This window comes from Furipterus horrens, unplaced genomic scaffold (assembly GCF_987537825.1).
Source record: "Furipterus horrens unplaced genomic scaffold, mFurHor1.1.pri manual_scaffold_4, whole genome shotgun sequence".
Classification (NCBI taxonomy): Eukaryota; Metazoa; Chordata; class Mammalia; order Chiroptera; family Furipteridae; genus Furipterus; species Furipterus horrens.
This window is the reverse complement of record NW_028327174.1, coordinates 198,338,383-198,351,922: the sequence shown is the minus strand read 5'-3', so window position 1 is coordinate 198,351,922 and position 13,540 is coordinate 198,338,383. Positions and strand designations below refer to the sequence as shown.

The 13,540-nt window shown below is 46.7% G+C and overlaps 1 protein-coding gene across 3 annotated transcripts in view; it reads right to left on the bottom strand.

Moving 5' to 3' along the window:
* RALGPS1 (Ral GEF with PH domain and SH3 binding motif 1) overlaps nt 1–13,540 on the bottom strand; it is a 222,487-nt gene that overhangs the window by 40,351 nt on the left and 168,596 nt on the right. For all 3 annotated transcript variants that reach the window (XM_090274741.1, XM_090274743.1, XM_090274742.1), the window contains exon 9: nt 1,174–1,311. In XM_090274741.1, the coding sequence (XP_090130867.1) occupies nt 1,174–1,311 (138 nt within the window). The remainder of the gene's footprint in view (nt 1–1,173; nt 1,312–13,540) is intronic.

The window sequence follows — 13,540 nt, the reverse complement described above, 5'->3', positions numbered from 1 at the left end:
AGCTGTATCTGAAATTGCTCTGCTGGCCAGCAGAATGGTGAGTGTCGGTGTACTTGTCAGTGGACAGGGCCTTGGTGGGCAATGACTGCACTAGGTTTGCTCACTCCCAGCATCCCGTAGGTTTGCTCACACCCAGCGTCCCGTAGGTTTGCTCACACCCAGTGTCCCGTAGGTTTGCTCACACTCAGTGTCCCATAGGTTTGCTCACACCCAGTGTCCTGTAGGTTTGCTCACACCCAGTGTGCCGTAGGTTTGCTCACACCTTGTGAAGGGTTTGCTTCCGTCTTGTCCCCTTTCCTGCTTCTAGACTTTTACTCCTCTGCCCTTCTGTGACAACCCTATTCCACGGAGACACATTGCTACAACTCTACCGCCCATTCTCCTCTTTGCTGCTGACACCTCCCACCTGGCCCCTGGCCATTCATGTCAATTTTTGGAGAACCTGGGCACCTGGCTCACAGCTGACCTCCACACCCCAAAGTCCACCATCACTTTGGGTGAAATTAACGCCCACATGGATGGCTCATATGCATCTCACTTTTTAGCTCCTTGGTCCAATCTCCAACAACCATCTCCTCTGTCTATTTCAGACTTCCCCATCACGGTCCCACTGTGGACCTGGTCATGTGTGGCAGAGCCTGGCTAAGTTGTTGACATGTCATTTCCCTTTTCCTTCTAGACTCACAGCTAGATTACCTTTCCTAGCCTTCCTCAGCAGAGGTAATGAGTGCCACATGCAAGCCTGGCCCATAAAATCTAGTCTTATGTGATTCTCTCTATTCCTGCATCATGATGTAGAGTTCAGTGGGGGACTCTGGAGGGGCCAGGGCACATGGCAGAGCCACAAGATGGAGGAGCCAGGGCCCCTGAATCTGCCTGCAGGAGAGCTGCCCAAGAGCTGCCCACATGGCCTAGGAGCCAGACAGACCTGGGCTCTGCCACTCACTAAACGTGTGATCTTAGACAAGTGACTAACCTGTCTCCAGCCTCAGTTTCCTCACCTATAATACAAAGATGGTAACATCTAGTTGCACAGTCTGTGAAGATCAAACATGTATGGAAAATACCTAGCACATGTCCGATGCTCAAGATAGAGCTTTCTCACTGATGAGGGGCAGGACCCAAATTTCACTGACGTAGCATTTCACAATTCCAACAATCCGGGGTACTAACCATAGCTGCAGGAAACTTGTAAATCAGCAATTATTCGGAGAATATTGTTCATCTGGTTGGATCTTTGTTCGTTTTCCATGATGCTGCCGGAGGCAGGATACGCAGAATCGATGTAGATTAAATCCAGGAGATAGATGCCTAGAAGGAAAGAAGAATTTTAGCGATGGTAGGTGGTCGCCATTACTCGGACCAAACAGCACCAGCGGAATCGCTCTCACAGGGGATATAAAGGGTGACTTATGGAAAACCGAGGTGCTATCTGGACTTCAATTCCAATCCTGAGCACTAAGTTTTCACACAGGTCGTTCGACTGTAAATCAGACATCTGAGTGACAACCAAAGTGAATGCTGGCTAGATTTCAGTATTTCTGGTTCCTACACTTTTTAGCAGTAAGGATTTTTTTTCTTGTAACCCACATGGAAAATAACAGGACGTAAAAGAGATGAAAGGATACTCGTGTTTCTCCCCAACTGTTTAAGTTGAATAGGTCTAAGGCATCATATCCAGAAGAACACTATTTGGATTGAATTCAGTTTTTCATTTATTCACTTGGCTATATGTCTATGTGTCTATGTACACACACACACACACACCCCAAAATCATAAATTAACTACGGGACAAAGAAGAAATTTTAAAAGCAACAGTCCTCAGTATAAGAAGCTAAAACTAGACAGGGAATTCTTCTAAGGATGCTTAATAAGGAAATAACATGTGATATAAAAACATAGCTAGGACAGGCCAGTGCGGAGCCTCGGCCTGGCCTCATGGCGTCACCCCAAGGGGAATTCAGAACAAGCCACCTGGCTGGGGGTGGGAGAGGAGGACTGGCTCTGCAGTGAGGCACTACGTGGCTCCCAGCTGATCAGCTGCCAGGGGGCCGTGCTGCAGACTCTCTGGGGACGCCAGCCCTCCGTGAGTCCTGCCGCTATACCCACAACACTGGTGGGGTTGACCAGAAGGAGCGGTGTAAAGCGGAATTCCAAGGCAGAAAACATTGAACAAGGCAAAAGAGAGTGATTGATATGAAAAGCACATTGATTGAGAGGATCTAGTAACTACAAATTTCAATGCACAAAGCAACATTACATTAAAGTATACAAAGCAAAACGCTGTCAGAAATAAAAAGCAAATTCAACCAAGATATAACCATACAGGGACGTTTAGGTATGTTCCTTCCAGAATGTGTGTGAGTGTGTGTACAAAAATAAACACATACATACATATACAGATATATGTATGTATTTGTGCACATATGAATATATATTTGAGTAACAAAATTAACAAGCTTAGTGTTTTTATTAAATGAAAATTAATTCTTTTCTAATACCCATGGAATGCTTATGAAAACTGATTATGTACTAGACTTCAAAGAAAAGTTTAATAAGTTTCAAAAAGTAAATTATCCACATTCTTTGACCTTATACTACATGTAGGATTTAACAATAAAGATAGAAAAATGTCTAACCATTTGAAAAACACACACATGCACACACACACACATACATATATACACATACTCACAAGAAACTCTCAGGTCAAATAAAAACAAAAAATCTATAATAAAAAGCCTATTTAAAAACAATGACAATAAGAACACTACATGTCAAAAATTTATGGCATCAGGCTAAAGTGGTAATCAGAGGAAAACTTATAGCCTTAAAGTTGACTGGTAAACTACTAATAGTTATTACAAATATAATTAATCAGGTAACTAAAAGCTGTGGATTTTTTGCTTGGATAAATGAGCACTGTGCCGCCTTATACATTCATTGTGTTACCCTTCCAACACCCCACTTTACAGAGGAGGAAAAGGAAACGCCGAGGTCACACAGCTGGTCAACGCGACGGGAGCGGAGCCCAAGCCTGCCTCCCCACAGGACACGCCTGCTGTCCCAGTAGGCTGCTGCTGCTGGATGCCATGAGTTACTCATCTGCTTTTAAAATAGCTACACACTGTTACAGGAAACCGTTAAATCACAGAAACATATGCTGATACTTCTCACAGGAACCATTTCCACATCCATTCTTTCTGGTAGCATCATGTTTTCAAAATTTTAATAATTAGAAATAATTTTCGCTGTATAGAAGCTCCAGGTTCGGTAGGTTCGGATCCACAGATTTATTCTTTCTCTTGACCTTGTTTTATCCTCTCTTGTTTTAAAAATGTAACTCCCTCCCCAAGGATTCAGCAGTGGCAATCCTGAAAATCCCATTATTGCTTCAACCACAACAGAGAGTATCCTCTCGCGCTGAGCAGGAGCTAACGGGATAGGGACATGCGGCAGCTCTGTTCCAGGTGGCAGCGTGGTGCAGACGAACCCAGCTGCCTGAGTAGCAGAGTGAACGCTCGGCCCAGGAGCAGAGACACCGAAGAGCAGGACAAAGGAAAGGGAGAGACCTGATGCTTCCTAGGGATTTACTACAAGCTGGAAACTTACCCTCCATACCTCCTGTGTTCCTCCCACCAACCCCATGAGGATTAAAAGGAAAACTAAAGCTCAGAGAAACGAAGAAACCTGCCTGAGGCCTCATAGCGAGTGAGTGGGATTTGAACCCAGGTCTGTTTGGCTCCAGCACCTATGCTCCCACTCACTCACTGGCCATCAGAAACACATCAGGAATCACCCTTTCTCACATAACACCCCCATCATGGAAGCCTTGTCCTGCTCCGTCCTGTGAGGACAGGTGCTGGCCCCTCTGCTTCCTCTCGGGTCCCTGGCTCTGCAAATGGAGGCCAGGAGCAGCTCGCCTTTGAAGGGGCCAGCACCATTCCCACCACCCAGTCCCTACTTGCACCCTGGGAGCATGGGGAGCTCACTGCTTCATAAGAGCAAACTCCACTGTCGGAGTGTTTATCACCCACCTCCACAGAATGTCTAGACTCCAACACCTGTCTGCTCCCCAGGACCAGAGAGAGTACAGGTCAAGGCCACAATGTGCTGAGGACCGAGGGGACCTTGCAAAGGAGGCTTCCTGGCCCCAGTGACCTGGAGAGACCTTGATCTGCGGCAGTGGCTGGCCAGAACCGCCATATAAAGTCTTTCAGTCCCATAACAAAAGCTCTAAAAGCAGCAAATCTTCCACAGTTAATACCGCACAAATCCAGGGAAAGCTTTTCAGTATTATTAGCCCATAACTGGAAATAGTTAAAAGCCTAAACCATAATGAAGTCATAAAAATAGCCACCTCCCACTTGTACCGTGCCAGGGCGGCGCTAAGCCCTGCATACAGTTAGCGCTGACCACAACCCTAATTATATCCTTATTTGAATCACTCATGCATTTCATGTCTGATTTCCCCATCAGACCCAAAGCCCCTCTGAGGTACGGAGCGCGTCTTGCTCCGCGAGCCCAACCCCCGCGGCTGGGACAGAGCACACCGCAGCAGCTCGACAAACAGTAGCTGAAGGAAGAGAAGCACGAAGGAGGCCATGTTTTATTGAACCCACATGACGACCTAGTGCAGCACGTTATCACCCTCCTTCTGCAGCTGAGGAGAGGGACGGAGGTGGGCGGCGGTAATGAGCCTGGGCACTCTGTGCCACATCCCAAGCTCAGAGCGTTGCCCCGATTACTGACTCCTAACGGCACCGCGTGGTCAGGGAGGCTTTATCTCTCCCTCACAGAGGGGGAACTGAAGCTGCGAGAGTCACTTCACTTATCTGAGGCCACACAGCTGGGATGTGACAGAGGCAGGATTCGAACACAGGTCTGTCCAGTCCTCTGGTGCCTGGCAGCTGGCGAGGCAAGCTGAGCCCAGAGGTTTCCAGATGATGGCTCCCCTGCCCGCTTTCTCCTTTAGAGTCAACGCACTCCAAGAGGCTCATGCCTGTACTGTGGCCGCTCCCCCCCCCCCATCTTCCACTTCCTCCCACTGCCTCCCTGGCACCCGTCATGGTATATCTGTCCAGGTCCCGTCGTCAGTGGGCCCACCCAGGCCTGGGGGTACTGCCAACTCTGCCACGTGATAGGCAGATGTGGTGTGAGTGGGAGAATGTGGGGCTTGGAACCAGGATGTTTGGAACCCTGGTTCTGCCAAGCTGGGTGGCCTCAGGCAAGCCTTTTCACCTCCCAGGGCCTCAGTTTCCTTGACTGTGATCGGGAGGAGTCTGCTGGCCCAGGACTGGGGCCACTGAGATGCCCAAGAGGCTAAGCTACCCTCGAGCCTGGCTCCGTGGCGAGGTCCATGGGAGGGATGCCCTGGCTGGGTTGCCACAACCATGGACGGGGCCCAGATGCAGACCATGTGGTGGCAACCCACCTCAGACCAGGGCTAGGAGCCTCCATCTGGGTTGGGACAGCAGAGCTGGGACATCTCAGCTCCCTTCCTACTTACACAGCTATTGCAGCAAATGAAACTGTTATTGGTTTTGTTAAGATGCAGAGTAATTGGATCAGCCTCTGGCCCTGGCTGCTGCGGGGCTGAGCGGCACCAGGGACTGGGGCTGCACTGGGGCTACACTGGGAGGTGCAGGCATGGTAAAGAAAAAAAGACAATAATAGTAACATCCACTCTCTGTGACAGGAAGGGCTGGCCTTGCTTGTCTCATGGCATTTAGGTTCTCTCATTTCCCCATTTCACAGACTAGGAAACGAGAGTTTGGAGACGTAAGGTGACTTGTCCAAGGTCACGCAGCTTGCAAATGGGGGAGTCAGGATTTGAATTCAGGCTTGCCTGACTTCAAAGATTTGGGACAGAGACCAATTCTGAGTGCTGGAGGCTGGGAGACATTGGTTGACTCAGGGTCCAGGGTCCCAGCCACAGAGATGAGGGCTGAGGACCCCCGCTATGTCCTGCTTCCCCGTCCCCCCGCCCCCAGTGATGCTACTGGCAGGCCGTGGCTTGCTTGCCTGCAGAGCAGACCTCCTCTGAGATGGACAGCTACTCACACATGCTTCTGCTCTGCACCCCGCTTCCATGCCCCACACAGGGCCTGGTGTCATTGCTGTGGCTGCAACAGAAGTGCCAATCAGACGGCCGTGGGGGGCAGACAGCAGTGAGCAGCCCTCAGCTCGCTCTGCTGCAGATGCCCTCCACAGCTGGGGCTGGTCCAACCCCAGGGGCATGTGGCCAAACCCTTTTCCTGACAGTGCATCTAGGCACCCCACCAGGGTTTGTCCACAAGACCCTCCGACCCCGAGGACGGAGTGCCAGGCTGACAAAGGAGGTGCTCTCCTGAACAGACACCTTCTCTTAGGCTGGGGGACACCATGCTCCATGGAGCAAAGCCCCCTTGAAGCTGGGCGCTCTCAGCCTGCCAGAGCCAAAGCCCGTGGCCGGCACCGGCTCCACCACAAGCCCAGAAACTCACTGCTCTCTTGTTTCTCCATCTCCGCCCGTCTCACTTCCGTCCCGACTCTGGTTTTGGTTTCCCTCACACAGCTATCTATTTAATAAGGAAAATTCTGCTGCATCGAGGGGAAAATCCCCTCCACAGCACAAAAACGGGCCATATTTTCATCTTATGCTTTCCATTCTCCCCGCTCTCTCTTTTTAAAGTTTGAGATAAAAGACTTTGTCCCGTGTTCGCCTGCTCTGCCTTGGAAGGATCACTCTCAAACTTCAGAAGCAAGGAGTGCTGGCACTCAGAACCGTACTTGTGTGGTTTGATCACATAAACTGTCCTGATAAATTCCAAGTGAAATAACAGAGCAGCAGCTCTTTAGCGCTGTGTTTGTTTGTTTGTTTTTTAATAGAGCACAAAGCAATCGCATCTACTGCAGGAGGAGGTCTTGGCGGGTGGCTCGGGCTCCCTGTCAAGATGCAAAGACTGTATTAATTAGTCATGCAGAAAACGGACTGCGGAAAAGAAAACCCTCATTTAAAGAATATTCCTCACATGAAATGTGCTGCAAGCTGACCAACACCAGGACAAATGTCTCCCACGTCTGCAGAAAGGGGGCAGGCCCAGGCAGTCACATGTCTGGTGGTCAGAGACCATGTTTCTTGGACAAGCACATGGCCTCACTTATTTCATCGTGTGGAGTCCCATGAATCACAAAGGCACGTGGGCAAAGTCCCACAGCCTGCCCAGAACCTAGGGTCCAAGGGAGTCAAGCCTCCTCCTGGCTCCCCAAGGCGAAATGAGGACACGACCACAGATCCCCACATGCCACGCGGACCACCTGGTCATCTGCAGGCGCAATGGGGTAACCTGCTGTTTGCAGATGTCCTCCTAGGGAGCGGTGGGACCATGTAGCACGTCTGGTATTCTGATCAGCACTAAGAAAGGGCATGAGGAGATGGCATGAACCTGGCCATGATTATTTGGCTTGTTCTGTGCTGAAGGCTGTGCTCAGTAAAGGACATGTGCCACCTCATTTAATCCTTCCACAACTCTATTGACAGTAGGAAGGAACTGACACTTCCATCAGCTTCACATCCGCCCCCAATTCTTTTGGAAACAGCCCTCATTTTTCCTTTGGGGCAAATTTTATCTCCCATACCCATAATGCATGTGGTGTTGGTAGGTCTAGAGAAATTCCACTTCCTCCCCTGCCCCAGAGGTAAAAACAAATTTTAAAAGTGAACCATCTGGGAAGGAAAAAGCACTCCAAATAATTCAGAGATGAAAGAAGAAATTAAAGTTAAAATAACAAACTATATACATACAGGGTGCAGTCAAAGTCATATAACTACTCAGGAAAATCCATAGCCTCAAATGCTTATATTAATAACCAAGAGATACAAAAAAGAAATGAACTCAGTATTCATTACAGAGAACCAGAAAAAATAAATAAAACAAAGTTAAAGAAAACAAATGAAATATAAAAGCAGAAACAATGAAGTGATAAATTAAGTTGAAAGTTGGTTCTTTGAAAAGTCAATGAAGCAGACAATTCCTTTGGTATGTATGATGAAGAAAAAAGAAGAAAAACAGATGTACGATGTTAGGGATGAGAGAGAGACTATGATCGCAAATACGAGGGAGATGTGACAATGGTGGTGTGTGTACTTTTTATGTCAACATATTTGAAAATCTAGCTGAAACGGTGCTTACTGGGGAAATTCACCTTCCCAAAATTGTCTCAAGAAGAGGCAAAAAACCCTTCAAGTTACCAATAAAGAGGGAAATATTAACAACACTGAGAAAGACATTATAATTAAAAAGTACAATATCCAAATGGTTTTATGGAACCCAGTGTTTTAAAATAATATTAGCAAATCAAATTAGTAGTATGTTGAAGATTAATAAAGCAAACACATATATTATAGGAGTGCAATGATACTTCAACAAATGATCTTAAGGGAGATGCTGAAGTCACTGATAAATTTAATATCAATTCCTGATAAAACACTGAGCTAGAAACAGACTTTCTTAATGTGATAAGGGATGCATATCAGAATAATTAAAACAATATTCTTAGTAAGAAATCATGTTACTAGGAAGAAGTCAAGAACACCTGCCATACCACTATCATTTAACACTATAAGACAAGAAAAAAATGTGTTATGAATATTAAAGATACACAAATAGTACTATTATTTTCAAGTGATAGAATTAGTTATAACATCAGTTATATAATTAAATAATCTAAGATAGTCAACTGAAAAACTCTCAGTACCAAACAACAGAGTTAAGTTCAAAGTAAATATGTATAAATCAATAGCATTCTTATATACCAACAATTACCAACCAGAAAAATGAAAAAGAAAAAAAGGAGGTCATGTACAATAAAAACAAAAGTATAAAATCCCTGGGAGTAAACTTAAAAAGAAATGTGTATGATCTATATGAATAAAACTTACTTGATAGAAAAATTATATAACATTTATTAAAATTAAATAAGCACATATTCTGAGCTTGTCTTTGAAGAATCTACTTTAATAAAATAAAGTCATAATTCATACAAATATAAACCTTTCCTCAATAACTCTATATTTTAATTGTCACAATGAAAATGTAACACTTCAATAATTAAGATAAGAACCCATAAAATAAAAATAAATTAAGGATACATATGAAAGAAGGAAATGAGGAAATATATGATATTTGTAGGTGGGAAGACTCAACAATATAAGGATGTCGATTATTGCCCAATTAATATGTGAATTTCATATGATTCCAAGCTGATTCCAAAGTTCTCCTGGGATGAAAAGAGAACATTTTTTGAAAAGAAAAATGACAAAGGGGGCTTTCCTAATTAATGTACGAAATTCAAATAATTCCAAAATTGATTTCGGAGTTCACCTAGAGGAGTAAATACATGAAATAGAACATTTTTGAAAAGAAGAATGAACAAAGGGACTTGGAAAAACGTGCCACGAAATTACAGTCGTTAAGCCGTGTAGCACTGCTGCAAAACCAGACCGAGGAGCCCGTGGCACAGAGTGAGAAGTGCAGACGTGAAGATTTAGTGAAAGACAGAGGGTATTTTAAGTCAATAGGAAAAGGATGGGTCCTTCAATAAGTAGTATTGGGACAAATGGTGATCTGTTTAGGAAAAATATAAAGCTGGATGTCTACTTCATTCCTTAAAACAGAATAAACTCCAGATGGATTCAGGACTGAAATCTCAATGGTAAGAAGAGCAGAGAATAAAATAGAAGAAAATATTTTTATAACCATGGGGTACACAAAGGCTTCAGCATAACATGAAACTCAAGCCATGAAAGAAGACTCGCACAATCCTGCAAGATCAAAGGAAATACCTTACACCAAGTTGAAACACAAATGCCAAATGGGAAAAATATTTGCAATTTAAACACAGTCAATCGTTCTAATATGTAAAGATCTCCTTTAATAAAAGCAAATAACGTCACAGAAGATGGTTAATAAAGATGTCAAAGATGCCCAAGCCTCACTAATAATCAAAAAGTACAAATTAAAACAAGTTTGTTTTTGGCCATTTACACTGGCAAAGGTCAAAAAGGTTGGTAATAGCTGGTGCTGATGTGAGCGCTTGGCAACCGTGGCTGTACACAAGGCCACTGTAGTACAGAGTGACAGAGGTTCCCGGGGGCAGAATCTGGCACTATCTACCAACGAGATCTAACACGTATTCTCCAGGGTCCAGCAATTCCACTTCTAGAAATTTATTCTGTACAATATTCCTACAAATTTGCAACATAAACAAGAAATGTTCATCGCACCATTGTTTGTAATTTATAATTGTGAAAAATTATGTAGTTTGAATAAATGATTTTTTTACAGAGGAATATGATGCAGCCATTAAAAGGCTAAAATACATTTCTAAGAACCAACATGAAAAAATACCCATGATTTGTTGTTTTTAAGGAAAAAAATCAGGGATGATTTTATACACATGAAAGAAAGAGAGTATATTGTCCAATCTGTTAGTGGTAACCATCTGTAGGGATAGAATTTTAGGCTTATTTTCTGCTTTATAGGATTTTATATCTTTTCAGCCTTTAGGTACAAATATGTATTACTTTTAGCAAAAGCTTCCTTCCCTGCCCTCTTCCCTTCCTTTCCTTTCTTCTTACTATTGAAGAAGCAAACACTTTGGGGGCAGGAAAAGGAGGTAATATTTCATGCAAGTGATCTTCCAAACATTCTTAGCTCCAGCTGAAGACCTGGTCTTTAGGTTTCCATGTAAAGGCCACAAAGTTTTACCAACTGCCTACAGGCCGCAAGAGTCTGCAGGCCGCTGTTAACCCTCCATTATCTCCTGACTCGTCACCTTGTCTTTGGTCTCCACTTCCAATCCATCCTGCACCCCGTGTTCTTTCTAAAACCCAATTAGACTGTACCCTTCCCCGATTTACGACTACCCCACGACTTTCCATCCCAGCAGGGAAGGGTTTCTGGCCCCCTGGGTTCTGCTCATGCCAACATCTCTGGCCTCTCCTTCCTCTTTCTTACAAGATGCTCCAGCCGTGTGGGCCCCTTGCAGTTCCCTGGAAGAGCCCTGTGCTTTGGGGCTCTGAGCTTAGCAGAGGCATTTCATCCCCTTCCCTCCTCGACCTCCTCCTCCTCCTCCACCTGTCAGCTGGGCCCTCCCTCCTGGGCGCTTACGGCAGGTGCCCTTTCCCCGATGGCAGCGTTTATCACACACCCCTCGAGGACGAGTGCTGCATCTCGTCCCTCTCTGGGTTCTCAGGGCTGAGCACTGAGCCTAGCACACAGGGGGGGCTCAGAAAATCAATGTTGGGGGATGGCTGCACCAGGCATGGAGTCTGGACTTGCACACACATGACTCTTCAATCTGGCCTCTGAAAGTCTCCTGCTCAGTGGGAGAGAGTACCTGGAGCTGCCAGGCACCTCACTCCTCCACCCCTGATAGTCAGCCCTGCGCTCTGCTATCTCCAAGCTAAATACCCACGTCTCTCTGAGTGCTATAAAGGGCTTCCAGAGCAGCTGACGTCACTGAAAGGAAATGCAAGACGATTCCCCCAGTGAAAGCTTCGGAAACCTGCCTCACACTGGGTAGCACTGAGGCTGCCCACGTGCCAAGGAAAACACTCTGAGCTTGTCTTTCCAGCCCTGGCTCACAGATTCGCTACTGTGCACAGAAAGGCTCCCTGGACGTCCGAGGCCACCAGGATCCCGGCCAGAGAGTGAGCTCATGGCCGGCCGCTTCAATCACCAAAGCATTTTCCACTTCCACAAATGCACTCATGTGTCTGCTACCATACTGCACCTAGTCTTTAAGTAGAACAAAAAGATAATGGAGGCAAAGGCAAAACGGTCAGATTCGGTCCTTACTCAATGGAAACCGTGTAACAAAACACGACATTCTAAACCTCAATCACCAAACCCTGCATTCTCTGGAAAACGAGCAACAGATTTTCGGGGAGTTAGCTAGATCCTAACTGTTTACTTTCTGAAAGCAAATTCTTCTTTGATCTTGCTGAAATGAAATACTGAAAGGCTCCTTTTGGACCCCTGTGGGGGAAGAAGCCATCTGACTACTAATTCATTTGCAGTTTTAGGGCAGGTGTTTCGATCTCTCTTTGCCTTGCTCAACGGAGATGCCAGGATGCAAGTCCCTGCGGGACTGTCCTAGAAACCTGCTTTCAGGAACCAGGGGCTCCTCTTGCTCCAGAATGGGGGCCATATCTGTGGCTCTGCCCTTCTCCAGGACACACTGTGTACAGGACGCCTTCAGCCCAGTCCGATCCCACTAGCCCAGGGCCGGCCCGCCCTTTTCCAGCCCTGCTCCATGGTCTGGGGGCTCTGGCGTGGGCTGCTCCCACCGAGCCTGTGAACCAACGTCACAGGGCAGGAGAGCACTCACCCCACCAGCAGGGGGCACTTGCTGGCTGGGGGATGGTGCCTGTGCCTGGGATGGAGGAGGAAAGGGGGAGCCAGGTCACTGGCTCGGGTCATGCTTCAGACTGGAAGGCCCACTCACACCTACACTTGTGCTGCCTCTCCCCTGCCCACCAGACTCAACTCCCTTGAGAAATGACTCAAGAAACTTGACCTCTGGGCTCCTGGTCAGCTCCTTGACATGCAACTTCTACTCTGGTTGGTTCTCCAGCTCCAACCTTACTCCGTCCTGGCTCCTCCCCTTCTTCCCAGTTCACTATCACCCCAGCAGGCTTTGGGGCTGACGCTCCTGGTTATACCACCATGGGATGCTTTCCAAGGAAGGGAGAAGGCCAAGGGGCAGGCAAACATGTCTGCTGACCAATCAGAAGTGGCGAGGAGCCAGAGAAAGGTGGCAGGTCACCGTGGGGAGAATGAAGCTGCAAGAGCCCAGGGTAACATGCTTAGGAGCCAGCCCACTCAGTGATGTCCATGTCATTGTGAAAGGACATCAGTGCTACAAATGCTCGCTAAGTGCCTCCTGTGCTCCAGACACAGGGGTGCAGAGGAGAGGCTGACCTCTCAAGGCGTCCAGGCCAGCAGAGGCATTCACTACACAGTTAAGGGCACACAGCTGCTAAAAAATAATCCTCTCGCACATACTCACTTTGGAGAATTATCCTCAGATGCCAATGGGAGACCCCAGAGGAACCAGTGGCTTGTAAGACAGAAATGGGTCAGTCACGTCTTCAGTGCTCATGGGGTTCCTCAATCTGCTCTCCCTGCCTTAGCTACTCAGCTTCAGAGATGTGAAGTAGCTGCCCAAGGCCACTGAGCGCATACCTGGGAGAGGCAGGATCTGAGCTCAGGTTGTCTGGCTTTTGGGACCACACTCTTTCCTATCATGTTATAAGCAATATTTACAGCTCAATGTATACAGAAGAGAAATGATATTAACACTTGAGACATTCGTGTTCAAATTCGGGCGCTGGCACTGTTTTGTTCAGTGTGATCCTGGGTGAGCTCTTCACCAGCTTTCCTCAGCTGGGAAACAGAGGCAGCAGCTGTAACTTTCTCATCCAGGGAGGGAACTGGCACAAGCACCTGGATACAGCGGGCACTCGATGAAGTTACTCGAGGAAAACACGTT